A 27,426-nucleotide genomic window follows, 5' to 3' on the forward strand; every position below is an offset into this window, starting at 1 on the left:
CACAAAATGCATGGATGCAGCATTGACAACCTTGAGGGTTCAAGGCATACACATTTTTAATTATCTCGATGATTGGTTGGTGTTAACTCACTCAGAGGCTTTGGCTGCCCAACATCGGGATGTCGTTCTCAGCCATTTGAGCAATATAGGGCTGAGTGTAAACCTAGACAAGAGCATCCTGTTGCCAAGGCCACAGACACTGTTTCTAGGAGTGGAGCCGGACTCGCAGATGATGCAGGTGTGCCTGTCTCCAGCTCAACTTTTGTCATTACACCAGTGTCTAGCGATGCTCCTAGTGGGACGTGTTCTCCTTGCGAGTACATTTCACAGGCTTTTGGGACTCATGATCGTGCTGTCCGCTGTCATTCCCCTGGGCATTTTACATGCGAGAACTTTTCTGTGCTGGATGAACTCCTCAAAGTAACATCAACCAGAGCTGCATGTGCTCCGTCCTTTCAGAGTGATGCATGGGTGCTACCAAACTCTGCTGCCATGGAAACTGACCCATCTTCTGATGTTGGGCGTTCCATTGGGACAGGTCCTCCTCCATGGGTTGGGGTACTGCACATGAAGCTCCTCCAGAATATTGAGTCTGGATGGGCCAGCGGCAATATTGGCACATCTGGTCAGACAACATGACGGTGGTGTCCTACATTAATTGCCAGGGAGGGGTGCGCTCTCATGCCATACTGAGGCTGGCACGTCGCATTCTTCTGTGGGCACGGGAAAATGCACTGTCTCCACGAGCCGTACATATTCCAGGCCGGTTAAACTTGGGGGTGGATCTCCTGTGCCGACATGGTCTGACACCCGGAGAATGGAAATTACATCCTCAGATAATGGAACAAATCTGGAGGAGATTCAGCAGAGCGAAGTGGCCTGTTTGCTTCGAGCAAGATGTCACACAGTCTTCTCAGATTTTCTCTCTCGCCCCGGGCACCAATGGGCATAGATGCACTGGTGCATCAGTGGCTGTGAGTGCATCTTTGCATGTTTCCAGACCTTTTCGTCCTGTCCACATTCTTTTATGGGATTGATCTTTTGTTTTAGAGGTGCTCTCGGGCACTCCATTCGTGCCCTTGACAACAGTTACTGATAATTTTTTACTCTCAAGACCTCACTGCTAGTGGAACTGTCAGTCAATCATTTGTCTATGGATTTTGCTCCAGGGTATTCAAAGGTTGTGTTAACCCTCTGGGGTCTGAGGGTGTTTTGGGCCCTGGAGATGTTTTGACATGCCTTGAAATTTGTGCTTTTTTCAGTTGCTTAAAAACATATTAATGGTATATTAAAGTCTGATAACACTGTATTCAGCACAAACTGGGCTACAATAATATGTGAGCAACATGTATGTACAGGTTTGTATTTTTGAGAAAATAACGTTTATGTGTGGTTTTTGAAAAAACAAAAATGTTAAGTCATTGAAATAAGGCCATATAACACATACTTAACATTTGTCCACAAGCCTTTTGAGAACTGGATCTTGTAGCCTAGAGTTTTTTTTTCTACAAAATGATGTGAAAACCATCCTGATCACTCATTCATACAAAACAATATACTAATTCAACTTTTGTAAGACAATTTTAGTGTTGAAAGATCATATGTGAGGAGGCGTGAACTATCATGAATATTGAGGTAATTCACACCTGATGAGACAAAAGACCCCTCCCCTGGGCCTATCAATGAGGAATGTGACAAAAAGAGAATTAATGTGAGGAGACTTAATGATCAAAATCAAGTTTCAAGTTAAAAGAAGTAATCTGACTGTACATTTTCTTTAAATAAAGACTTTACTTAATTTTAGACCTACACTGCCATTTAAAAGAAGTCTCTTCTGCTCACCAAGACTGCATTTATTTGATCCAAAATATAGTAAAAACATTTATATTTTTAACTATTTTTACAATTTAAAAGAACAGTTTTCTATTTGAATATACTGTAAAATGCAATTTGTGATCAAAGCTGAATTTTCAGCATCATTACTGCAGTCTTCAGTGGCTCATGATCCTTCAGAAATCATTATAAGATGGTGATTTTCTAATATGGGCATATTTAAAGTGCATTTTACTAATTTACACCTGAACAGATATTTGCAAGCACAAGCTTTGTTGATGATAATGAGGCAGCATAAACACTAGTTAAAATATAATCTAAACATTCTTATTATTTTTATATCATATATATCATACAGCATACAATTTAAATACCTGTTTAGCCAAAACAGCATTTAAATGTAACTAAAACTTGCTTATTAGGACATATTTCAAATTTCAAAACTCTGAATCCTGGCTGGCAATTCTGGAAACAGTCCCACTACTAAAATATGTACATGTTTATATAAAATAGCATGTCAACTAAAGAAAACTAAATGACTTACGCATCTGAAATTGGATCCTCAGCTGGATCAAGTCTCTCTTCAAAATACAAACGTTCATCAGAGTCCCGCTCTTCTTCTGAGAAAAATGTTAACTCTTCCTTACTATCCAGGAGTTTCTTCGCCTGTGTATCCTTACAAAAATGCAGAAAAGTTGAGTTGTGTTGTGTTTACATTAAACCTAACCGTCGGTGGCATGCACCATTTGCATTGATCGCCTCAGTACATTAGCGTATGAATAGCGTGCTCTGCTGGTGGGTGTGATCACATTAGCTTTAATGAGTTGAGCCAGTAGAATTGAGCCATTGCTTTGTTTCATACAGATTACATTGCAGGAGAATATTTGTTTTAAATTGGAATTGTTTTATTTAAAAGTAGACATTTTAAGCTTTCTTTAGACATATGTTTCATGTTTGTGTGATAAGTATTCGCAGAGTTTCAGTTCATTTTTGTGACGTGTTTCAGAAATATGCTCGCTAACACAGAGACATCTGAAAGCTCACCCTTTTTATTTTCTTTATTTTACAAAAGCACAAGGTTTTGATGTTATTGTGAGTGTGCACAAATAAAAGTAGACCCTTTATAGTCTCTAATGATGTCTTACACTTGTCTGTATGCCCCAAAATGACGGAGTATTTTAAGTTGTTTCCACTGTAATGACGAAAATATCCAGCAGGACGCGCTGGCGCCAGAGGGTTAAGACCTCGTTTGGGATATCTGCCCAAGGTTATTTCTATGTTGTTTCACACAAAAAACATTAATTTTCAGGTTTTCTTTCTTCACTTATTTGAGGGAAGTGGCATAATTCAGAACAGTTGTTTGTGTGCTTTGCTGGCCGCAACAGAATTGAATTAGAACTATCTAATTTAATTATTGATGCAATTTCAAGTGCTTATGAAGCGTGTGGTTTACTTAAGCCTTCAGCTATTCGAGCCTATTCTATGAGGACCATGGCATCATCGTGGGCTTTGGCTAGAGGTGTGTCCTTTAAGGACATTTGTATGGCAGCAGGGTGGTCCTCTCCGCATAAATTTGTTTGATAAATTGTTAGATTAACTCCTCGAGCAGCTTGAGTTCTCCAAAAGGGAACATCTCGGTTATTTGCATAACCTTGGTTCCCTGAGGAGAACAAGAATCTGCATTGCTCTCTATACTCTTTAGATGCTGCCTTAGCTCATGCCTTTTTCAGAAAATATGACTCGATGGCATGAAAGTGAGCGCCTTTATGGAGCCCACGACATATCTCCCTGGGGGCTTCGCTTAAGCGCCATCAACACTGGCATGATTGTATTAAGGCTTCAGACCACGTGGTTATTGGAGCAGAATTTTTTGTGTGTGTGTGTGACAGTAAGCGAACAATCTAGAGAGAAAACCTTTTTCATGATCATAACATGTAACATATTATTATTTTTAAATTATTCAAAATACAACAACAGAAGGTAACTGGTACATATTATTAGCACTTTTTTTGTCCAGTACTATTTAATTATAAAAAAATAAAAATGCAATTCACATAAAACTTGAATAAGCCTTATTCCGTGAATACACTTGGATATTTCCTGAATATATTCTGGGGCTTAAAGTAAAATATGTCATGTGTTGTCCAAAGACAGTAAAAAGTTAAAAGCTTAAATTCTTGAAAAATATACATGTTAACATGATTGTGCAGAATAAGTTAGTTTTTAGTTTTCCTATTATTAGGGATCAAGCCCTGAAGGTGCGAAAGACCCCCATTGTTTTTGTTAGTTTTCCTATTATTATTAGGGGTCAAGCCCCGAAGTGGTGAAAGACCCCTATTGTTTCTGTTAGTTTTCCTATTATTATTAGGGGTCAAGCCCCGAAGGGGTGAAGACCCCTATCGTTTTCATTAGTGTTCATATTATTATTATTCCGCTTTTGAGTCTATGGCAGCCTACAGAACCGTTTGCGGTAAAGTTATGAATCTTGGTACACAGATAGAAGACAGTCTGATCTGTTACCACAGCAAATTTGGCAATTCTACCTCAAACCCTCTAGTGTTTATGTTAATAACTTTTAAAAACTTGAGTCCTAGAAACTAAATTCTTTTTCCTCTGATTCCTTGGCTCAAGACGATTCGATTGCACCCTATTCTGAAAATATTTCCGTTATTTAGAATTTTCTGAAAAAACAATTTTTTTTAACTCGTCCTATGCCGTTTTGTCTGATTTGCACACAAATTGGCCTGCATCCTCTAGAGGCACTCACGACAAAAAGTTATTAACAGAATTTTGATAAACCATACCATTTTTGAATAGCTCTTCAACGAATTTGACGAAGAACATGCAAAATTGAACTTGAGGCTGTATCTCCACAACGCTTTGTGGGATTGTGATGAAACTTGGCACCATTTTGGATGTCGGCCATTTTGAATGTAGTCATAAAATGCTGTATTTTACAAATGACTTGGCATATAATTACGAAACTTAGTATGTGTCTTTGGCACCATGCTCTGAAAGGACTCAAAACATTTCAGGACAGAGCTACCTTGTGGTCAAAAATTATAATGCTATTTCTAAAAATCCTAATAGCTATTGACTTATTTTGCCTACTGTCATGAGACTGTTCTTGATAGATTCTGTAGTTCATGCCGAGAATAATGATACTAATTATGTCATGATCGAACAAACCTACTGTGTGCCATTTTTTAATGTTTTGAAAATGTCTCGGTTACTGTTGTAACCTACATTCCCTGATGGAGGGAACGAAACGTTGTGTCGATGTAGTGACACTAGGGGTCTCTCTTGAGAGCCTCGGTTACCTCTTATATTTGAGAAAAGGCAACAAATAAGAATTGGCAAACAGAATTTGCATGCCCCACCCCCGGATATACGGGCATAAAAGGAGTGAAGCGTGCATCTGTTCAGACATGTTTTGTGCTGAGGAGCCGAGAGTAAGGTCCCGGCCATTTCAGCTGCTAGTACAGTGTTGTGGCTAGATGGACATAATGTCTCGTTCCCTCCATCAGGGAACGGAGGTTACGACAGTAACTGACCATGACGGTCTCTCCACCATACTTTACATTTGGGATACGATTTTAATGTTGGTGTTATGTGCTGTGTCTTGTTTTTCTCCACACATAGTGGTGTGTGTGTTCTTTTGTAAACTTCAAACATGCAGTGATTATTTTATTTGGATAGTAGTGGCTTTCTCCATGAGCCTCCCATGAACATTGTCTTGTCAAGTGTTATTATAGAATCAGCAGAGATGTTAGCATGTTCCAGAGATGTCTGTAAGTGGCACTCTTGGATTCTTCTCAAAATCATTGTTAATTATACACAGTGCTCTAGCATCCATCTTTGCAGGATGCAAACTCCTAGTTAGCTTGTAAATCAGTATAGATAGGGATTCACATTTGTACTCTGTGTGTTCAACAGAGTTAAATAGATTTCAAAGTGGTCATGTGTTCAAATATGTTCAAAAGAAATGACAACCTGACATTTTTTATTTTTATTTAAGCAGACTGTATTTGTCTTTTCCAAGGTTTTTAAAACTGTTCCTTAAGCCTGCCCAGCAATGCACATTTGAAAATATCCCTTTTAAACACACCTGAATTAACTCTTTAGGTGAATAGTAATATACTCCATGACTGAACTGGGTGTGTTAAATCAGAAAGACATCGAAAATGTGTAGTGCTTGGGAGACCCCTGGGGTGCTTCCCATATCTGAAATTGTGCGTTCTCATTTACTCACTCCTCCATCCTCGAACCTGTGAACCGGAAACGTCATGGTTACTGTTGTAACCTCCGTTCCCCGAGGGAAGGAATGAGATGTTGTGTCGAATTAAGTGACACAAGGGGTCTTCCTTTCAGGAACCTGATAATCAAGTCGTGCTTACCTAGGGACTTCCATCTACTGAGTCGTGGTGGGCTGCGATAGCAGCTACATACACCTTCAAGGTGGAGGGGGACAGCCTCTCCTGCAGGAATGAAAGCACTGACTGAACTGCGCACCTCTGCGGGTCTTCGACTCGAGAAGAACGGCAATTTGCGAACAAGCGCCACTTTAGGGCATAAAGTTGCCTGGTGGAGGGAGCTCTGGCTTGGTTGATCGTGTCTACGACTGATGGTGGTAGATTCACTAGATCTTCCACATCCCATCCAGGGGCCAGACGTGGAGGTTCCAGAGGTCTGGGTGAGGGTGCCAGAGGGTGCCCCGTCCCTGAGAAAGTAGGTCCTTCCTCAGGGGAATTTTCCAGGAAGGTGCTGTCGTGAGGAGCGTAATATCCAAGCACCAGGTCCGGGTAGGCCAGTAAGGGGGCACCAGGATTACCTATTCCTCGTCCTCCCTAATCTTGCACAGCACCGGTGCAAGAAGGCTCACTGTGGGAAATGCGTACTTGCGCAGCCCCCGGGGCCAGCTGTGTGCCAGCACGTCTGTCCCAAGAGGAGCTCCTGTCAGGGAGTACCAGAGCGGGCAGTGGGAGTTGTCTTTGGAGGCAAAGAGATCTATCTGTGCCTTGCCGAATTGGTCCCATATCAGCTGGACCATCTGGGGGTGGAACCTCCACTCTCCGCTGGGCTAAACTTGCCACAACAGCGCGTCCGCCGTCATGTTGCAGTTGCCAGGGATGTGAGTGGTGCGCAGCGACCTCAGTCACGGCTGACTCCAAAGGAGGAGATGGCGGGTGAGTTGTGACATGGCGAGAGCACACACTGCCTTGGCGATTTATGTACGCTACTGTCGCGGTGCTGTCTGAATGGATCAAGACGTGCTTGCTCCGGATTAGTGGGAGAAACCTCCTTAAGGCAAGAGATACAGCCAACAACTCTAGGCAGTTGATGTGCCAACGCTGCTGAGATCCTGTACAGAGGCCAGCGGCAGCGTGCCCGTTGCACATGGCTCCCCAGCCCTATCAAGGGGTGTCTGTGGTCACCACGACACGTCTGCATACCTGCTGCAAGGGGACTCCAGTCCGCAGAAAGCAGAGGTCTGTCCATAGGTTAAAAGCCTGACGGCAAGAAGGGGTGATTGTCACACAGTATTTGCCAGGCGCCATGCCCATCTCGGGAGTCGAGTATGTAGCCAGTGCTGAAGCGGTCTCACGTGCATCAACCTGAGTGGCGCAGCCACGGCTGAGGATGCCATGTACCCCAGGAGTCTCTGGAATTGTTTTAGAGGTACCGCTGTGCGGTCCTCGAAGAGAGCGAGGCACCTGAGTACTGACTGAGCGCACTCGTTGGTGAGACGCGCTGTCATTGAGACTGAGTCTAACTCCATGCCAAGAAAAGAGATGCTCTTTTCCCAGTTGACCTGAAGCCCTAGACGGCTGAGGTGCCTGAGCACCTGGTCCCTGTGAGCGCACAGTAACTCTCAAGAGGTGAGCCAGGATGAGCCAGTCGAGGTAGTTGAGTATGCGGATGCCCATTTTCCTTAGCGGTGCAAGAGCTGCCTCTGCGATCTTCGTTAAGTCGCCGCGCATGGAAGTGGAGCTAACTCTGCTGAAACAAGGCGGGAGCCAGGTGAACTGAACTGCGTAGCCGAGTCGGATGGTCTTGGCCAGCCAGCGTGACGGATTGAGAAGTGAAAGCCACGCATCTTAACTCCGCGCGAGGGGCACTAACGGGACGATCGGTTTTGACATACCGGACGGGGCTTCATGGCGTGGGGGGGGGTCACGTAATGGCACGTCGGGAGGCAGAAGAGCGTCCCTAGGCTTGGGTGCTGAGAAAAGACTCAAAGCACTTACCTTGCTCCACGCACCCCGCAGCACTGGTCTGCCGGGGCTGAGCAGTCATTGGGCCGGAGGCAAGGGAACTGCGTCCGGGGAGCCAGGATTGTAGAGTTTTGGGGCCGGGGTGCCGTGAGAATGGCGCACACTGGCTAGATGACCCAGGGAGTGAAGAAATCGGTCTTTATTGAGAATGTGGTGCTGCAGCCTGAAGGCGGTGTGGCAAATGAAACAAGGATTCTCCTCCTGGCCCTCCACCGGGGGACGGAGTGGTCTTGGTAACAGCTCCGGAGTGAAAGTCTGACTGTCTTGGTCGCCTGTCTCAGGAGCACTTCGGAGCTTTCTTGGTCCTGGAAGGGGTCCTGGAGACGGGGGGGTATACGCTGGGTCTCAGAGCTGGGCCCAGGTTGAGGCAGAGCTACCTGTTGTTTAGCCGCAGGGTTACGCCCTCGGTGAGCAGGTGGGGCACGTTGGTTTGGCGGTGCCACAGCAAGATTTGCCATCCGCTTATTCACGGCCGAAAACTTCTGGGCAAAGTCATTGATGGTGTTGCCGAAGAGGCAAATCTGGGAGACAGGAGCATTGAGAAACCATGGTCAGCCAGAGGTGACGCTCCTGGACTACGAGGGTGGCCATCACCCACCCGAGTGCCTGCGCTGTGACCTTCGTGGCTCTGAGAGCGAGGTCGGTGCCAGAGCGCAGTTCCTGTAGCACATCGGGGTCAGAACTACCCAGGTGCAAAACTTTGAGTGCCTTGGCTTGGTGAACTTGCAGGAGAGCCATGGCATGCAAAGTGGACGAGCGGAGGGGTCGGTTCCGGGCAGTAAAAGGTGCCCTCCACGACCGCGGCAGCTCGTCATGTACTTCCGGGAAGAACGGAACCGGGGGGGGCGTGGCTATGAGAGTTGCCCTGACCCGAGGAACCGATCGACTAGCCGTGAGGGGGGCCGGAGGTTTCCAGTCCAGCCTCGTGCTCACGGCGGCCCAGGAAAGCATAGCGGACATCTGCGCGTCAGCCTCAGACTGGGCGAGCAGACCCGAAGGCTGCATCCCAGACGAGTCATCAGCATCAGACATCGCTGTGACACTCTCCTATGCAGCGGCGATGTCATCATCCAATTCCGGGGGCTCAAGGGAGAATGCCGGCTGGCCGTGAGGCGAGCCACACTCATCCCAAGCTCGGATGGAAGCAAGCAAGCGTGCCGCGGGGCGGGTGGTTCGTGGGGATTTACTCGGCGAAACCGAGCCCATCTTCATCCCCAAATCGCCTTCATCGTCAGCCGGGTCGTCCTCAATCCCATTGGAAAAAGGAACAACACGTTGGAGAGAAATCAACCGCATTCAGGTACTACACAGAGGCAGAAAGACATCTTTGAAAACCGTTCGGCTCTGAAGAAAAATTCTGACTGGCACTCGCTGCCCCGCTTCCCTTTATACCCGTATGTCCGGGGCGGGGCATGCAAATTCTGTCAGCCAACTTGACATTGGCCATTTCTCAGGTTCAGAGGTACGTTTGGCGTCCCAGAAAGACCACTTGTGTCACTTCATTCGACAGAACGTCTGCAGAAAGTCTGCTATCATTAAACGACGTATCAATTCTCTAAATGCACCATGAGGAGACAAGGACAGAGGATGGAGGAAGCTTATCGAGGACACTTAGCGAGAAAGCACAGGAGCTTCCTATTTGGAAGAGTTTTTGTTTGAAGCACCTGATACATGAATAAATTCTCCTCCCCCTCACTCACATCTGACACAACATTTTAATGAATGTTTCACCTTTTCACTTTTAATAAACTATAATTGTCACATACTTCAATAGTGCATCTTGAATTATTTGGATTTATTATTAATAAATAGTTTCAATAACATAACGGCAACTGCACCGAGGTACTGCAGCTGTGCAAATATGTGCTCTGTAGTCACGCTTGAGTGAGCAGGACATTTCATTTTACAAATCTGTCTTGTTTGATTCCTCTGTCCTTGTTTCTTTTTCTTCAATCATTTCCTAATTTCCTAAGTGGGTTGTGCAAGGAAACAAGGAAAGGAAGCAAGGAAAAAAATTAGGATGCACAATTTCAGATATGAGTAGCACCCCTGGTCTATTGTGATTGAACATCAAATTTAATTTTATCACCAATGATATTGTTCTGCCCATTATCTGGTCATGGTATATAATCGCCATCTAGTGGCCATTTCAGAAATCCATGATAATTCAAAGTGTTCACATACATTTTCCCTGCAACTGTATATTGGATTTTCCTCTGGCTTGTCAAAGAATATTTAACATGTACAGAAATTCTAAAAGAGATAAATGGAACATAAACAGTGTTTATAATTGTTCATTTTTGCCTTCATTTTGTTTCTTTTCACATCTTGTCTCTTTCTCTCACTCCCAGATGAGCTAAAGACACAGCTGAAAATGAGACGAATGCAAGTGGCAGCCCAAGGTAAGGGACTCTCTGAGTATGTTTTGTCATCTTCCTAAGAGGCTAAAGAAAGAGATGTGTCAGTGAGTGCATGGGTCTGACGGCAACCTCCTTTTTGATTATCAGGCTGAAGGAGAACCATTTCAAGTTTGCAAACAATCCCATCAATCCAAGTGCCCTGCTTTAGAAAAAACAAAACTGGATTTGTTAGATTATTATTAGATATGCATAGTCATGAATATAACTATTTTGAGCTCAGTTTGTGTAAATAATAGTTAGCTTTAAACTTTCCTATTGAAGTAGTTTCAGTCATGCAGCATTGTATATTGTATGACTGGCCCAAGGTGGTTCCACATCCTAACTGTGAAAGACAGACTGAGACATCCTCCTGTGTCAGTGACTAATACACCAACCAGGAACTGACCCATAAGAAAGAAGATTTGCCATTCAAAGCTGCTGTTGGTTAATTATGATCAGATGGAGGAAATCACGCCACGATTGGACTCATTTATTCCGGTGTTATAGATGTTACCATCTTCAATATTTAGGGCCCAAGCACTGAAAGTGCGAAGCCCTATTGTTCTTCTAAGGATTATTATTATTATTATTATTATTATTGGCTGTGTGGTCAACAATATGATATGAGAAATTGACTTTTTCATGCTGTTTTTACTGAGACAACATCACCTTGCTTATTGATGATAGAAACAATAGAGCTATCCATGCAGACTTGAACACTTTGTGCACAAAACACGATAACAGTGACAATCAGCAGATAATTTGTTTGATCATGAATGGGTGATTTTGAATAGAAAATATATTTCAGACTGCACAAAACAAAGATTTAGCAAATGCACAACATAATTAACTATATTAATTGGTGTAAATAAATGTGCAAATAGTGACACCAAGCAAGCTCATTAATTATTCAAGCTCAGTGCATGTTGGGAACACCAGCTTTGAAAAAGTTAAGTAAAATGTACTTGTTTTATTTACCAGTGAGATTTACTAAAATTAGCAAATAATCATGACAAAAGTTTCCTCTTATACCTTATAAAGATCAAGAAAACCTTTATTCCTCATTATATTACCCCTCAAAAATTTCATTTATTGTGCAACATAAAGGGGCAGTAATTGCCCACTGGATTTAATTTTAGGAGCATTAGTTATTTTTATGAGGGCATTTCTTTTTCCAAACATATAAATAAAATATTGAGTCATTCCTTTATTCAAATACTTACATTTAATAAATTATTTTGGTAACACTTTACAATAAGGTTCCATAAATTAACATTAGTTAATGCACAATACATCATGAACAATAAACAATATATTCATAAACATATTTATTACATTTTATATAAATAAAATATACTAAAAATATCTTCTGAAATCTACCCTGTCTCTCCATGAAAGGACTTACTGGACAGCGTAACTTGGTTGATTAATAAGGTCGACTGTTAATAAGTTTGAATATTGAATATGCCATATTATTTTCTGTATAATTAATAATTTAAGCAGTAATTTAGCAATAATGTAATTTATTCCATACCATAGACATCCATTTAAAATATGTTTTTATTTGCCTTACCTTAACAAACATTATTACAATATAAAATACAATACAATATAATGCTTAAAAGAAACTGGAGCGCAGCTCATATCCACCATTGAAATCTGCTACTCCGAAGAACCACACGGTTGCATAATTTGTGATGTCATGGTAATTTAATATTTTAATGGACATTAATAATCACCATTACAATATCAAAGGCAATAATCGACAATTATGATTTTTGCTAAAATCATGCAGCCCTGTGAGAAATTGACTTTTTCATGGTCTTTTTACTCAGGATGTAGTTGCTGAGATATGTAGCTTTACAAACTGTCAGGGGTGGGAGCTCGTCCTAAACTCTAGCACCACCAACTGGTGGAAGGAAGTGTGTCACTTTAATAGTGTCGTCATGGCAGTGGATTTAATTACATGAAGTTGTAGTCAAACTGGAATGGTGGCATATATCTATTACACATTGTATCTTTAGGGTCCAAGTTTACATTAATGTTAAGATGTTGCTGTGTCCATCTTGCTTTGTTTTCCGAAAGCCACCGAGTGGAAATGGACCCATGGTGCTTGGGCCTGTCATCGCTGCTTGCAGCTATATTTGTTATTATTATTATTATTATTTTCAAGGTTTTCGGTACTTTTGGGGTGCATAACATGCGTGAAATCTCTTTGCACATGCATCAGAGTCACTGGCCATTAGGGCGTGGCAGAGTTACAGGTGGGGGGTGCAGAAGGGGCTCTTCGGTGCCACCTAGAACATGGGCATGTTCGGGGGGCTATCTAGCACATCCCTTTTGAGGTACAGTCACCAAACTTTGTACACATATAGATCTCATCAAGCTGGACAACTTTCACACTCACAGTCATAGGCTCTGCCCAAAAGGAAGTTGGCCATTTTGTATTGTTTGAAAAAGGCATGCTGAGGAATTTGAAATACTCCTCCCAGGTTTTAATGGTACAGGTACCAAATGTGGGTGATATCATGCCAAGACATTGACGATGAAGTTGCGGAGGGTTTTCTGATATATCGAACAGTGTTGCCATGGCGAAGAGACAAATTAACGTAAAAAAATGGAAAAAGGAAAAGTCTCATATCTTCTGCATGCAGAAAATTAAAAACATAGAAATTGAGCCAAATGTTTTTCATTTTGGGCTGATCACTTTGATGTGATTATTGTGGGTCACGGTCATAGCGCCACCAACTGGCGGAAGGAAGTGTGTCACTTTTAACAGACATTGACAAATCCCTATTATGTTCGCCTGAATTGCTTAAAAAAATACAGATTAATGTCAAGGCATTGCACATTTTAAATTCTGAAGGGTTTCTCGATATCATAAATACTGTTGGCTTGGCAACGCATAAAATGTAATCATTTATTTTTGTGCATATTCACATGTTTTGTGGTATTTGGCATAATTGAGTTTTAATGTTTAATGTTAATAAACATATTTATTACATTTTATATAAATAAAATATACTAAAAATATCAACTGAAATGTAAAAATACAAGAAAACCATGTCTAATCCACTGTCTCTTAATTCTCTGAGTGACAATTACAAGAAATATCCAAAAGAGGGCATCCAAGGTCCATTGTTGAATGATTTCCAACAGTTCTGAGTCCAGAATGTGCGGGGACTGAGTTCATGAGTTGTTTGAGGTCTTTTGCAGTCGAATCCCATAAAAAAATGCAAACAATGACGAGTCTAGAGGACACCAACGCTTGACCTCCTCCTCAGTCACTATCCCGCCCCCTGCCGGGTGTGTGGAGCAAGGTAAGTAGTTTGAATCTTTTCTCAGCACCAGAGCCTCGGGACGCACTTTCGCCTCCCGACGTCATACTACCTGCTCCGCACTGCTGCGAAGCCCCGCCAGGTATGTCAAAAATAATTGTCCCTTTAGTGCTTCTCAATTTGAAACCGTCCTTTCAGCTGTACAAAAAGTAAAAAATCAAGTTGCAGAGTGTTTTGGAAGATTGACGCAAACGGAGGAACGCATCTCACAGACCGGAGATTCGATTACCACACTTCAAACGACAACCAGCTCCCTCGAAATGAAAGTTGTTGCCCTTACCTCCCAAATAGATGATCTGGAGAATCGCAGTCGACGCTCCAATCTGAGACGCTTAGGTTTGAGTCAGAAAAATTTGAGGGCAGTGACTGGTGTGCATTCTTATAAAGCTGGTTACCTAAGGCGCTGGACATGGAGTTTTTGGATTACAGAGACAAGGAGCGTGTAATACATGCGGCCAGAGCTAACAAAGATGTGCTGTTCCAAAATCATTGAGTCATGTTTTCCCAGACCTTTTTACTGAAGTAAACAAGCAACGGAGACAATTCAACAAAGTCAAGAAGAAACCACGAGCTAAGGGTCTATTGTATGGATTCATCTTTCCAGCGTGCCTTTGGTTGAATGTCAATGGCCAATCTCACGTTTTTCAAACTCCATCTGATGTTGACCATTTTCTGACGAATATATAAATTGGTAACTGTTTCAACGATTTGTTAACACTCAGGAATGTGTATAACAGACAATTATCAATAGGACGTATTCCTTATAAGAGGACAATGTAAATTCAGCGGAGCTCAGGTGGGATGCGATTCATCATACCATTTAGATGGGGGAAGTTAGAAGTAAAGTAGTGTGTGGATTTGCTGGTGGTTCTCGGCAATTCACAATTGTGGTGTTAAAATGGTTCTATTGTTTGATGATTCTAATTGTGTTGTTTTTTAGATTGACTTTTTATTGTCACAAAGCACAGGGGATTTTAGGTTTCAAAACCAGGGAGAGTACTGTATTATATCATATTATTATAAATGGCAGAGATTATTGGGGTTAAATTTACTTCTTTGAATTGTTTAGTACTCTTACTAAAATCAAACAAGTGATGACTAGGTTAAAGCAGCTACAATCTAAAATAGTTTTTTTTACAAGAAATGCATTTAATGTCTAAAGATATCTGTAGAATATGTAATAGATGGTCTGGTCAAGTGTTTTCAGCTTCATTTAGTTCTCAAGCAAGAGGGGTTATTACAATGATCGATAAATCAATTCCATTTCAAACAATTAAGACAATACAGGACCCATTAGGTAGGATGTTTAATCGTTCTTGGGACTTGACTGTCTAAATCGCTGATTCTAGTCAATATTTATGGCCCCAATGAGGATATTCCAAAATTCTATAGTAACCGCTTTCTGACTTTATCCACCCTTTCTGGGTTTTATTTAATCGGTGAGGATTTCAACTGTACACTGGACCCAACTAGAGATCGTTCTTCTGGCCTTGATCAGTCACATAGACACACCAGAAAGACCCTTCATTATTTTATAAAGGACAATTACATCCTAAGGATATTCAGTACTCTTACTTTTCTAGAACACACCAGTCTTATTCCAGAATTGATTATTTTCTTATTTCAGGACTTTTATTGAGATTTGATTTAATTAATAATTTTTGCGGTAAGTGCTGTACTACATGATTTCGCAACAAGCTTGATTTTATTTGTAATTTCTCTGCAAGCTCTTGAGTTAAATCAAGACAGCATGAATTATGAAACATAATGGGAAGTGTAGTTTTTGACGAAGACTAGTGAAACACAGAGCAGACAACAAGGGAATCATGACATAACCCCCCCTCAAAGGAGCGGCTTCCAGACGCCCAAAAAACAAAATCGTTCAAGGAGTGAGGGGGGGGGCAGGCAGACAAAAGAGGGCACAAGGGGCAAACAGACAGTCCAAGGGTGCACAAGGGGAAAACAGACAGTCCAAGGGGGCACAAGGGGCAGACAGGCAGTCCAAGGGGGGCACAGAGGGCAAGAAAGCAGTCCAAGGGGCCACAGGGGGCAGACAGGAAGTCCAAGGGGGTACAGAGGGCAAGAAGGCAGTCCAAGGGGCCACAGGGGGCAGACGGGAAGTCGAAGGGGAGCACAAGACGGGGACTGGGTCAGGTGGCCTGGGAGCTGGCCACAGGGCAATGACAGGATCAGGGAGCCTGGGAGGCGGCCACAGGACAGGGACAGGTTCAGGAGTCCTGGGAGGCGACCACAGGACAGGGACAGGTTCAGGAGGCCTGGGAGGCGGCCACAGGACAGGGACAGGTTCAGGAGGCCTGGGAGGCAGCCAGGAGGCAGAGCTGAGGGAGGCTCAGGAGGCGGAGCTGAGATGCGCTGGCTCTTGGACGGTCATGGCTACAGGCACTGGCTCTGGGACGGACGAGGCTACAGGTGCTGGCTCTGGGACGGTCGAGGCTACAGGCGCTGGCTCTGGGACGGTCGAGGCTACAGGTGCTGGCTCACTGACGTTCGAGGCTGCAGGCACTGGCTCACTGACGTTCGAGGCTACTGGCACTGGCTCACCAACGCCGTGGTAGGCAGAGGCTGGAGAGCAGAGGCCTTTCCTTTTTTCCTCCTCCTCCGGGCGGACGAGACTGGCTGGTGTGGGCTCTGGCTCGCTGACCGTGGCTGGCGTGGGCTCTGGCTTGTTGACCGTGGCTGGCGTGGGCTCAGGCTCGCTGACCGTGGCTGGCGTGGGCTCTGACTCGCAGACCGTGGCAGGCGTGGGCTCTGGCTCGCAGACCGTGGCAGACAACAAGGTTATCGTGACAATAATGACCATCGTTATGTTTTGAGGAAAAGCTCCATCCCAACTGTGAAGCATGGGGATGGCAGAATCATGATGTGGGGGTGCTTTGCGGAAGGTGGGTCTGGTGTATTTCACAAAATAGATGGACTCATGAGGAAGGAAAATTATGTGGATATTGAAGCAACATCTCGACATCAGCCAGGAAATTAAAGCTTGGTCTTCCAAATGGGTTGTGGCGGAGGTTAAACACACGTAAACGCCGTTTATGCACCTTTTTATTTGTGAAATAGCGTTTACTCACATTTTCATTTAATCAATTATCGTTTACCTACTTATTACCGCTTTCCCAGCATTGCTCAGGCAGGCGAAGTATGCTCATTATGTTCGCCTGCGCATGCTCGATTTGCTTTGCAAGCGTGCACTGATTCATCTATCCAACAGAAAATTCGGCTCATTCATGTGCATGCTATACACTGACGATGTAGAACTACCCAACCTTGGCTTAGAACCAGCTAGTGCTGTGGACAACAATCGGTCTCACTCAGACAGAGATGACAGACATACAAAACTTTTTTAAACATCCATTAACTCCGACTTCGACTTCCTTGTCTTCACCTCCACCGAAAAAACCAAGGCTTTTGGATAAGGAGGCATCAAATGGTAAATAATATACTGTAGTTTCTGATATTTCAGTTAGTTGGCTATCCACCTACAGTAGTTGGCTAAATGCAGTAGCTTTGTTTAAGTAGCTACTGTGCTAGCTAGTCAGCTAGCTAGTAAACTGGCTAGCTACGTGTGAGAGACTGAAAATGAGCCATTTTTGTAAATCCCCAATATCAACTAATATACTTGTGTATTTATTCAGTAAATATAATTATCATTAAATTATAATTTAAAACATTGCTTCACAGAGAGTAAAGAAACAGTCGGTGAAGAGAAAGAGCACAGTGGTACAGAAAGAGAGGAGAGAGGTTAGTTCTTTATCTAGTGTTAATTAATTAATATGTTTTGTTGATAATAAAGTGAATTTGTTGATCAATCCACTGAAGTGGGAAGATTAAGGAAGTGTAGTGAAAAAAATATTCTTTTAAACCTTTCTTTATAGAGAGCAGTAAGAAAAAGTAGACAATGGTGGTGAGATAGGTTGCAAAGCAGGAGGAGACAGAGAGAGTGTGGAAGCAAGGGACATTGGTGAGTGCCTTACCAATGTAATAAATGCTGTTATATGTATTTAATAAATAATGATAATAATGGCCTAGATATTTTGAAGTTGATAAATAAGAAAAGTATAGTCAAATATAAAATACACAGTTGAAGACAAAATGATTAGCCCCCTTTGAAATATTTAGTTATTTTTCAAATAATTCCCAAGTGCTGTTTAATGGAGCAATTATTTTTTTCAACATAGCATTTCTAAACATAATAATTTATTTAGGCAACTTAGAGTGTTTATAATACAAATAGAAACTAAATTATTACCAAGAATAAAAAAATGTATGGGTCAAAATGATTAGCCCTCTGATGTTAATAGTCAATAGTGTATCCTTTTGCTTGATAACAGCCTTTCGTTTGTTGTAGGTTTTAGACATTTCTCCTGAGGAGTCGCAGCCCATTCCTCCTTAGCCATCTTCAGTCTACCTTGGAGGTGTGTCTTCTTCAGAAGTGGAGTTTTTCTTGGTCTATTCCTGTGCAGGGCCCTAGTGACTGTCTGCGTTGATACATCAGTCAAAGACTTTGCTAAATCATTCACTAGTGCCTTGGCAGTTGTTCTTGGGTCTTTAGAAACCTCTCTCACCAGTTTTCTTTCCAAGGTTTTTGAAATCTTTCACTTCCTGCCTCTGCCAAATTCGTTCTCTACTGTGTGGGTCTCTTCAAACCTCTTGATCAGTGGGGATTTCTTTAAGACTGCAAGGGAAGCTCAGCTTCCCCTATAATGTCAAAAAAATAATGGTCAAATATGTACTATTGTGTAAACAATTTATTGACTAAAAATGCGTTAGAACACGTTCATCTCGAAGACGAGTTCGTTCAGAATCAGCTACATTACATATAGCAGGTCGGCTGACTCGATTTACTTCTCATACATTCCCGTAGCGTCAGTGCATTTCCCTGTTGAAGCCGAGCGTCCATTGACTTCAATGTGGCTGCTCTGAACAGTTTTTTTCAGTGCTCCGAAAATAGACGGTCATTGGATAAATGCTGCGATGATGTCCCGCCCACGGACGCTCAGCGTCTCTGGGGGTGAATGAGGAGTGGGCTGGCCCGGACTCCGGGCTTCCGCGTGATGATTGGAGGATCTGTCGAAAGACTGCATCTCCTTTTGATTGACAGCGAATCTGTACTAAGAAGTCACTGAAGCTATATTTCGCGCTCAGTCCCATCGCGGATTTCTCAAGTGTAGTCGAAAGACAAACTGCTGCAACCTATTTCTTTATATTTGTTTGGCGAAATTGCTAGTCAATTTGCATAATACATTTCACACAATTATACACCACATTCCTTGTTTCAGTTTTACCAAGTTTAATATATTTTGTTTTAGAGCGTTCGTTCGTTCGTTCGTTCGTTCGTTCGTTCATTCGTTCGTTCATTCATTCATTCATACAGTAGGCTAGGCTAGCGTCGTATGGGTGAAACTGCGCACGATGGCAGACGGTGCTAATATTGTCGACCTGATTTTGTCGAAGCCATTTGAAAGTCTTCCTTACGAGGAAAAAATTAGAATTAAACAGCAGGGCAGATCAACACCTAAGATTGATTTAGTGCAAAAAATAGGGTAAATAAGTTTATAATGTAGGCCGAAAATGAGCTTCCCCTCTTTGAAAGACCAGCAGCCGCCACTGCTCTTGATAATACTTCTCACGGCAGTTCTTAACACCTGAAAACACTTTGATAAACGTGTATATCCTTCTGCTTTGTGAGCATTAATTATTCTTTTTCTCAAGTCTAAACTAATTGGTTTGTCATTGCCATGATGACAGTTTTATATTACTTCACTAGTTGTTTTGCAAGATACTAATCCTCAGTTTGAAGTGCAACTTAAAGGCTTGGGGGATTAATTGGGTGAGTTAGATTAATTAGGCAAGTCATTGGATAACAGTGGTTGGTTCTGTAGCCAATCAAACATAATTTCTTAAGGGTGATAATAATATTGACCTTAGCAGTTTTTCAACATTATTTTATTCCAGGTAAATTGAAATAAATAAGGCTTTCTCCAGAGGAAAAATAAAATAAGAAATACTGTGTTAAAATCCCCTTGATCTGTTAAACATCACTTGGGATATATTTGAAAAAGAATTGAAATTTCATAGGGGGGCTAATCATTTTGTCTTCAACTGTATATCTCCAAACCGTGCTTTACAGTGAGTAGTGAGGCAGATAGACCAAAGGCAGACATTGGTGGTGAGACAGGCTGCAGTGCAGGAGGAAAACAACAGGATGAAAGTAGACAGAAAGGCTACCCATGAATTTGGACAGTAAAACTACACTTTCACTTTAAAAAAAGAGAATCCCTCGCTTGAAGTAAATGGGGACCTTGTTGGTTGTGCAACATGCCACAAGATTACAACCCTTGTTATACTTCAGGAAATGGGGATGTTGTTGTCAAAAGAGTGGTCAGACACCAAGGTAACTTACAGTCATTATGGTGACCACCAATACCAGTTGACAAGTTTACAAAATAAGATTTATAAGCATAGCACATCAAAAAGCCATCTGAAAGCAGATACAATCTCCAAAACTAGGTGTCCAATTTAAGTCTTTATTAGTAAACAAGTAGAAGGGGATAGGGACAGCCACTCTGTTTCGGACTGCATACTCCATTGCAAAGAACAATAGGCCATACTCAGACTACCAAGAGTTGGTGGTTCTCCAACAGAAAAATGGCCTTGACATGGAAACCACTCTGCACTCCAGATACACAGCAGCAAGTATCATTGATCACACAGCAAATGAGATGAGAAAGAAAATAGTGGAACACATACCAACCCAAAATGAGAAATGTTGTGTTTTTACTGTTGAGTCCACAACACTTAGTAAATATTCTGCTTTGGTAGTGTACTTGACCTCTGTAATAAAGAATGAGCCAACAGTGATTTTTCTTGACCTGGCTGAGCTTGAAACCCAATGTGCTGAGCAAATAACAACTAGTTTACTGTCCTGCCTACACAAATATGGACTGAAAGAAAACCTTTTAAAGGAATAGCTTTTGCTTGTGATGGGAAAATCTGGGGTAGCTACCTGCCTAATAGTATCAACTCATAGGTTAACACATAGGTTAGAACTGGCAGTGCGAGACGCACTTAAAGAAGTAACGGAAATTATCAATTTTACCACTTTTACGGACAAACTTTACACCCACTACCACAAGTCACCAAAGAACGTCTCAGGTTATGACTGTAACCCTAGTTCCCTGAGAAGGGAACGAGACGATGCGTCGATGACGCTTTGGGAACGCCTTTGCGCGATTACCTCTGAAGCACGTATGTCAACTAGTCAATGGAATGAATGAACGCCACGGGCGGGTGACGTCATGACCAGGAGAGGATATAAGCACATCCGGTGCGTTACTTGCATTAGCTTTTAGAGCCAAAGCAAAGTCGATCGCAGGGATGCAGGAAGTATGGCAGGGCGACGCATCGTCTCATTCCCTTCTCAGGGAACTAGGGTTACAGTCGTAACCTGAGACGTTCCCTTACGAGGGAACTCGTGATGCGTCGATGACGCTTTGGGAACGATAATACCCAATCCGCCATAATTACAAAATGCCAGATGATAAAAAAACTGTCTGCAAATTAGGTAAAAAGCACCTGGGATCCTGGGGCAGCTTCCAGGTCCAGGCTATAAAACCTCACAAAAGTCAGCGGCGAGGACCAACCTGCCGCATCACAAACCTCATGGAGGGAAACTCCTGATAAAGAGGCCGCCATACTTCGAGTAGAGTGAGCTCTGACCACCAAAGGGCACAGCTGGCCAGAGGATTCATATGCAAGAGAAATAGCCTCAACTATCCACTTACTGATTGTCTGTTTAGAAGCAGGAAGACCTTTCTTAGGTGAACCAAAACAGACAAACAACTGATCAGATCTTCTCCACGGGGCAGCCCTGTGGACATAAGTGTCCAGTGCTCGCTTCAGTTTTTCCTGGTCCGAAGATGTAAACGGAGGAGGACAGAATGCCTGCAGTACAATAGGCCTTGGAACATTGGTTGGCACCTTAGGGACGTAACCCTGCTTAGGGTATAAGAATGCCTTAACCATACCCGGTGCAAATTCCAAACAGCTGGGAGACAACGAAAGAGCCTGAAGGTCTCCGACTCTTTTTAGGGACGAAATGGCTAACAGAAAGATAGTTTTGAATGTCAGAAATTTTTCTGAAACTAACTCTAGGGGCTTGAAGGGAGCCCCAGACAAGCCTTCCAAAACTATCGCCAAATCCCATGCCGGCACCCTAGTTCGAACCGCAGGCCTCAGCCTCAAGGTGCCACGAAGGAAACGAATAATCAGGGGGTCTCAACCCAAAGATGTACTACCCACAGGGGCGTGGAAAGCCGCAATGGCCGCCACGTAAACCTTTAAGGTAGAAGGACATAAACCTGATGTAAAGCGATACTGGAGAAACTCAAGTACTGTGTTGACTGAACAGTTAACTGGCTCTCGCTGATGCTGGTGACAACAAGACGTGAAAACTCTCCACTTAAGTGTATATAATTTCCTCGTGGCTGGAGCTCTGGAGCTAAGAATGGTCTCAACGACCTCAGTCGAGAGACCACTCTCTAAAAGTTGGGCCCCCTCAGAGGCCAATCCCATAGATTCCAAATCTCCGGTCGGGGGTGAAATATTGTGCCCCCTGCCTGAGACAGAAGGTCTCTCCTGACAGGTACCTCGAAAGGAGGGCCGTCGAGGAGATGAATTAGGTCCGCAAACCAAATTCGACTCGGCCAGCGTGGAGCTACTAATAGTAGACTTACTCCGTCCCGGCGGACTCTCTCCAGAACTCCTGGGAGCAGAGCAACAGGGGGAAATGCATACAGACGTAGCCTCGGCCACGTCTGTACCATAGTGTCCAACCCCAAGGGGGCTGGTTGCGTGAGGGAGAACCAAAGTGGACAGTGCGTCGTAAGCTGAGACGCAAACAGATCCACTTCTGCTTGGCCGTAAAATTCCCAAATGAGCTCCACCGCCTCGGGGTGGAGTCTCCATTCCCCTGGCCTCAGCACCTGCCTCGACAGGGTATCTGCTCCTATATTCTGGTACCCTGGGATATACACTGCCCTCAGGGAGAGTATTTTCCCCAGGGACCACAAGAGGATCTGGTGCATCAGTTTGCAGAGTGGACGCGAGCGCAGACCCCCCTGTCGATTTAAATGTACGGACAAGCACATGATGGCCCCTCAGATCTGGGAGGAAATGTCTCAACGCATTGAAGACGGCCATCATCTCCAGGCAATTTATGTGCCAAGAGAGATGATGGTTCCTCCACAGATCCTGAGCTGAGCGGCCTTCCATTACCGCTCCCTAGCCGGTGAGAGAAGCATCTGTCGAGATAGCAACTCGATGGCAAAGAGCTCCCAACACCGGACCCTGGGACAGGAACCAATGTTTCCTCCATATAATCAAGGCGCGGATGCACCGCCACGTGATCTTGATCATACGAAGTGGGTTCCCCCTCGGGGAGAACCCTCTGGTCCTGAGCCACCACTGCAAAGGTCTCATGTTCAGCAGGCCAAAGGGGATCACATTGGACTCTGCTGCCATGAGGCCTAACAGTCTCTCGAACTGTTTCACAGTGTGTGACTGGCCTAGCTTCAACTCTTTTGTGGCTGTGATGATAGCAGCTACACGAACGGGCGATAGTGTGGCACGCATCGTGACTGAATCCCATACCACACCAAGGAAAGTGGTTCTCTGTAATGGAGAAAGCACACTCTTCTTGGCATTGAGTCTCAACCCCAATTTCTTCATATGAGCGAGAACAAAATCTCGATTCCGACCCGCTGACTGCTCTGATTCCGCCAGAATCAGTCTGTCGTCGATGTAGTTCAGAATGCGTATGCCCTGCAGCCTGAGCGGGGCCAGAGCTGCATCTACGCACTTTGTGAACATGCAGGGTGACAGAGCTAGACCGAATGGGAGCACCCGACATTGGTATTCTTTGCCCCCGAAAGAAAACCTCAGGAACTTCCTGTGTTGAGGGAGGATGGAGACATGGAAGTAAGCGTCCTTCAAATCTATCGTGACAAACCAGTCCTCGGATCTGATTTGAGTCACTATCTGTTTGAGTGTGAGCATCTTGAATTTCAATTTCATGACTGCACGATTCAGCAAATGGAGATCTAAAATTGGACGCAACCCCCCATCCTTTTTTGGAACAATGAAGTATCGGCTGTAAAACCCTGATTCTCTGTCGGGGGAGTACACCTGTTCTATAGCTCCCTTTGCTAAGAGAGACTCTACTTCTTGCTCCATTACCAGAGCCTGCTGGGGATGTACTACCGTGAGTAACACCCCGTTGTAACGAGGCGGAGGAGAACCGAATTGGATTCTGTAACCTTTCTCTATTATCTGCAGGACCCAAGGAGATATATTCGTCAGATTCTTCCACTCTGTCAGAAAATCTACTAAGGGTACCAGTCTCTCGAGACTGGCCTCTGGTGTTAAAGGAACAGCCACTTCGGCGACCTGAAGCATATTGGCAGGAAACAACCGAACTGACTGTTTTTGAACCCCCCTCAGAGGGCTCACGTCCGATGCAACGTCGAGTTGACATTGCGCCGAACTTTCGCTGGATACCACTGCGCCCCGAAGCACCAAGGGTGGCGGGGTTGGCAGACTGGTCCCATGAGGACCACGAAGTGGAGCGGGCACCGTATTCTGAGGTGTACACCGCTCCACCCCGGTTGGGGCTGTCCTCGATGGTCTGACGTGCATAGCGTCGGGACCTTTTCTGAGCCGAAGCCTTCTTAGCCGTAAGTACGGTCCTCAGATCCGGCTTAGACTTAGCCGACTTCGGCTGAGAGCGTTGGCTCGGTCCCCAAGATTTATTCGGAGGAGCACGAGACGCAACACTTATTTTCTGTTGCACACAGTGCAAGGAACTTGGCTGGGGATGCTCACGCCCAGCATCCCCAGGGGGATGGACTCGGTGAGGAAGGAATTTTTTAAAAGCCTCAGATTGTTTTTATTTTCTTGAAACCTTTCAACAACCGTATTCACTGAGTCACCGAAAAGACCAGAGGGAGACATTGGGGCATCTAAAAGAAAAGCCCGCTCTTTATCTTTAGTCTCTGCAAGATTTAAACAAAGATGTCTCTCAGTAGCTACGAGGGCTGCCATAGACCGCCCAATAGCACGGGCGGTCTCCTTCGTAGCTCTGAGAGAAAGATCTGTAGCCCGACGAAGTTCTCGAATTTCGTCGGGACTAACTCCCTCACTCCTATCGATATCCCCCAGCAGATCTGCCTGATAGGCTTGGAGCACTGCCATCGTGTGCAGACAGGCTCCAGCTTGACCTGCTGCCGTATAAGCCTTACCCACTAAATTGGATGTGGTTTTTAGTGGTTTATTCGGCAACACGGGATCCTTCAGGGACGATGCTGACCCAGGAGACAGATAGCTCGCAAGCGTCTGATCCGCTGGGGGCATCGACCCATAACCAAAATCTTTCAGCCCCTTTATATTTGAATATTTGTGAACATGGGGACTAAAAAGACGTGACGAATATGGTTTATTCCATGATCTACATAGCTCACTATGTAGATCAGGAAAGAATGGAAGGGCCCGTGGTTGAGATGAAGCATTAGTTGTGAGAAAACGCTCGTCTAATTTGCTTTTAGGACGAGTATCTCTTTTTTCTGCTGGCCAGTCAATATTTAACTTATTAACAGCACGAGTTATCACCTCAATAAGCTCCTCATATGCTGGGGAGAGGGATGGCGAATCCTCTCCCCTTATTGTGTTAGTGTTTGTGTCACTCTCACAAATGCTCAGTAACTCTACCTCCTCAGAGCTAGAGCACCGAAGCGTCGGGCTCTCTTCCCGGGCGGAAGAAGCCGCAGCGCGGGCTTCCGACACCGGCAAGTGAGCAATGGATCCCTCGAGTAAAGGAGGAGATAAGGCAGAGCCCGTCTCCAACCCCACCGAGAGATCCATTTGCGAACCCCAATTGAGCTTTCTCTGAGCTGCCTCGGCAGCCGCGGGTCCAGAACCCTGAGGTTCGTGAGCCTGTCCATCATCCTCAAATGCGGACAGACGGGAGCGGAGCGGCAGACGCTCACAATGCTGACAGTCAGTCTCCTCGAAGGCTGACATCGCATGCTCCACTCCCAAACAAACTATAAAAAGCTCATGTGTATCTCCACCCGTGATATAACGAGGGCAAGGAGAAGCACAGGCTTTAAATAGTTGTTTCGCCATAATATCCAATATAATGTAGAGTATGAGGAGAGTCATGGACTCACGGATTCTGAATACAAGGAACACACTGTTAAACCTTATCTAAATCACTGAAATAGCGCCGGCGAGTCTGGGGAGTATAATGCGCTATTGATAGAGAATCCTCGTGCCTTCCAAAACCCCCTACCCATGTGACTCGCCCCACTCGTGCCTTACCATGTGGAAAAGGAAGGGGAGACTTTGAACGTAAAAATGTGTGTGTCTTTCATTTAAAACCCAGAAGGACTTATTTTGAAGGAAATATGTTTATCCCAGTATGCTTGTGTATTTCTGTTATATCAAACTAGTTAAGATTGTTTAGTTGTGTAGTTAAACTCTGAGGCCTTATATAAAGGGTCTTAAAATGTATATCCACTTTTAAGTGTACCAAATACACGTTTCTTGGTATCAAATTAAACCTTACGACTTGTCCTAGCTGAATATAAATATAAGGGTACATTAAAAGGTATTCTGCTATATTTACTGTCTTTTGAGTGATTCAACCCAAAAGCCTTTAAAGTCTTAAATTATGCAAATGGACAGGACAAAGAAACCATCTCGCGCCCAAAACAAAGGAGCCTCATTGGGTCATTTCTCCCAAAGGAGGTGTGACCTCCCTGCCTTAAAAGTTAGGCTTCGGCATTGAATCTTTCTCTTCTGCTGAACATTTCATCTCTGCTCTTACATCTCTTCTGCTGCTCCCACCTCCGCTCTTTTGCATTCTTCCCACTCTCTTCTGCTGAACATTTCAACTCTCCAACAGTCACTCTTAAGACGCTTTGAACTTTCTGCGAGCAATCCACGCTCTGGAAGCACCGACAGAAAGCCCATCTCAAGGACGCCACGAGGACACGACACTCAGCTGACACAAAGGTCCATTGTGCAAGTATTATTTCATCTAAATTCCAATGCGTTAAAGTGTGTAACTCCTTGATGGCTCTGAAGGTTTAACGAATTGTAACAAGTTTGCTATACCATAATCTCTTTAATTTCCTCACTGTTTTTACTTTGTTTGTTTCATGTTATATGTTAAATGTTTGTTTGTTAAGTGTAGTGATATATCCTAGTTCCTTGTATTAAACCCAATTATACGCTTGATTGTCTGTGTTTGTTGGTCATAAAACAAAGCCTCTTCAATGTGCGATCTAAAGCTACGAGCGCCGAACTGAAAGGCACAAAAGCCCGTCCCAGTTCAGCACGATTAACAAGTTGCTAAATAATGTCTAAAAATTTGTTGCCACTGTTGAGTGATAAAGTAAACTGCAGTTCATAATATTAAAATTGCTCCTGTAAAGACGCACTATATTTTAATATTACAAAATCCCCTGTTCAGAACGAAATCTTCTTTCAGGGTGATAAAAAGAT

The 27,426-nt window shown here is 43.8% G+C and overlaps 1 protein-coding gene across 2 annotated transcripts in view; it reads left to right on the plus strand.

Moving 5' to 3' along the window:
- kif6 (kinesin family member 6) overlaps positions 1 to 27,426 on the plus strand; it is a 482,085-nt gene that overhangs the window by 316,355 nt on the left and 138,304 nt on the right. For both annotated transcript variants that reach the window (XM_052153424.1, XM_052153425.1), the window contains one exon: positions 10,460 to 10,510. In XM_052153424.1, the coding sequence (XP_052009384.1) occupies positions 10,460 to 10,510 (51 nt within the window). The remainder of the gene's footprint in view (positions 1 to 10,459; positions 10,511 to 27,426) is intronic.

This window comes from Xyrauchen texanus, chromosome 22 (genome assembly GCF_025860055.1).
Source record: "Xyrauchen texanus isolate HMW12.3.18 chromosome 22, RBS_HiC_50CHRs, whole genome shotgun sequence".
NCBI lineage: Eukaryota > Metazoa > Chordata > Actinopteri > Cypriniformes > Catostomidae > Xyrauchen > Xyrauchen texanus.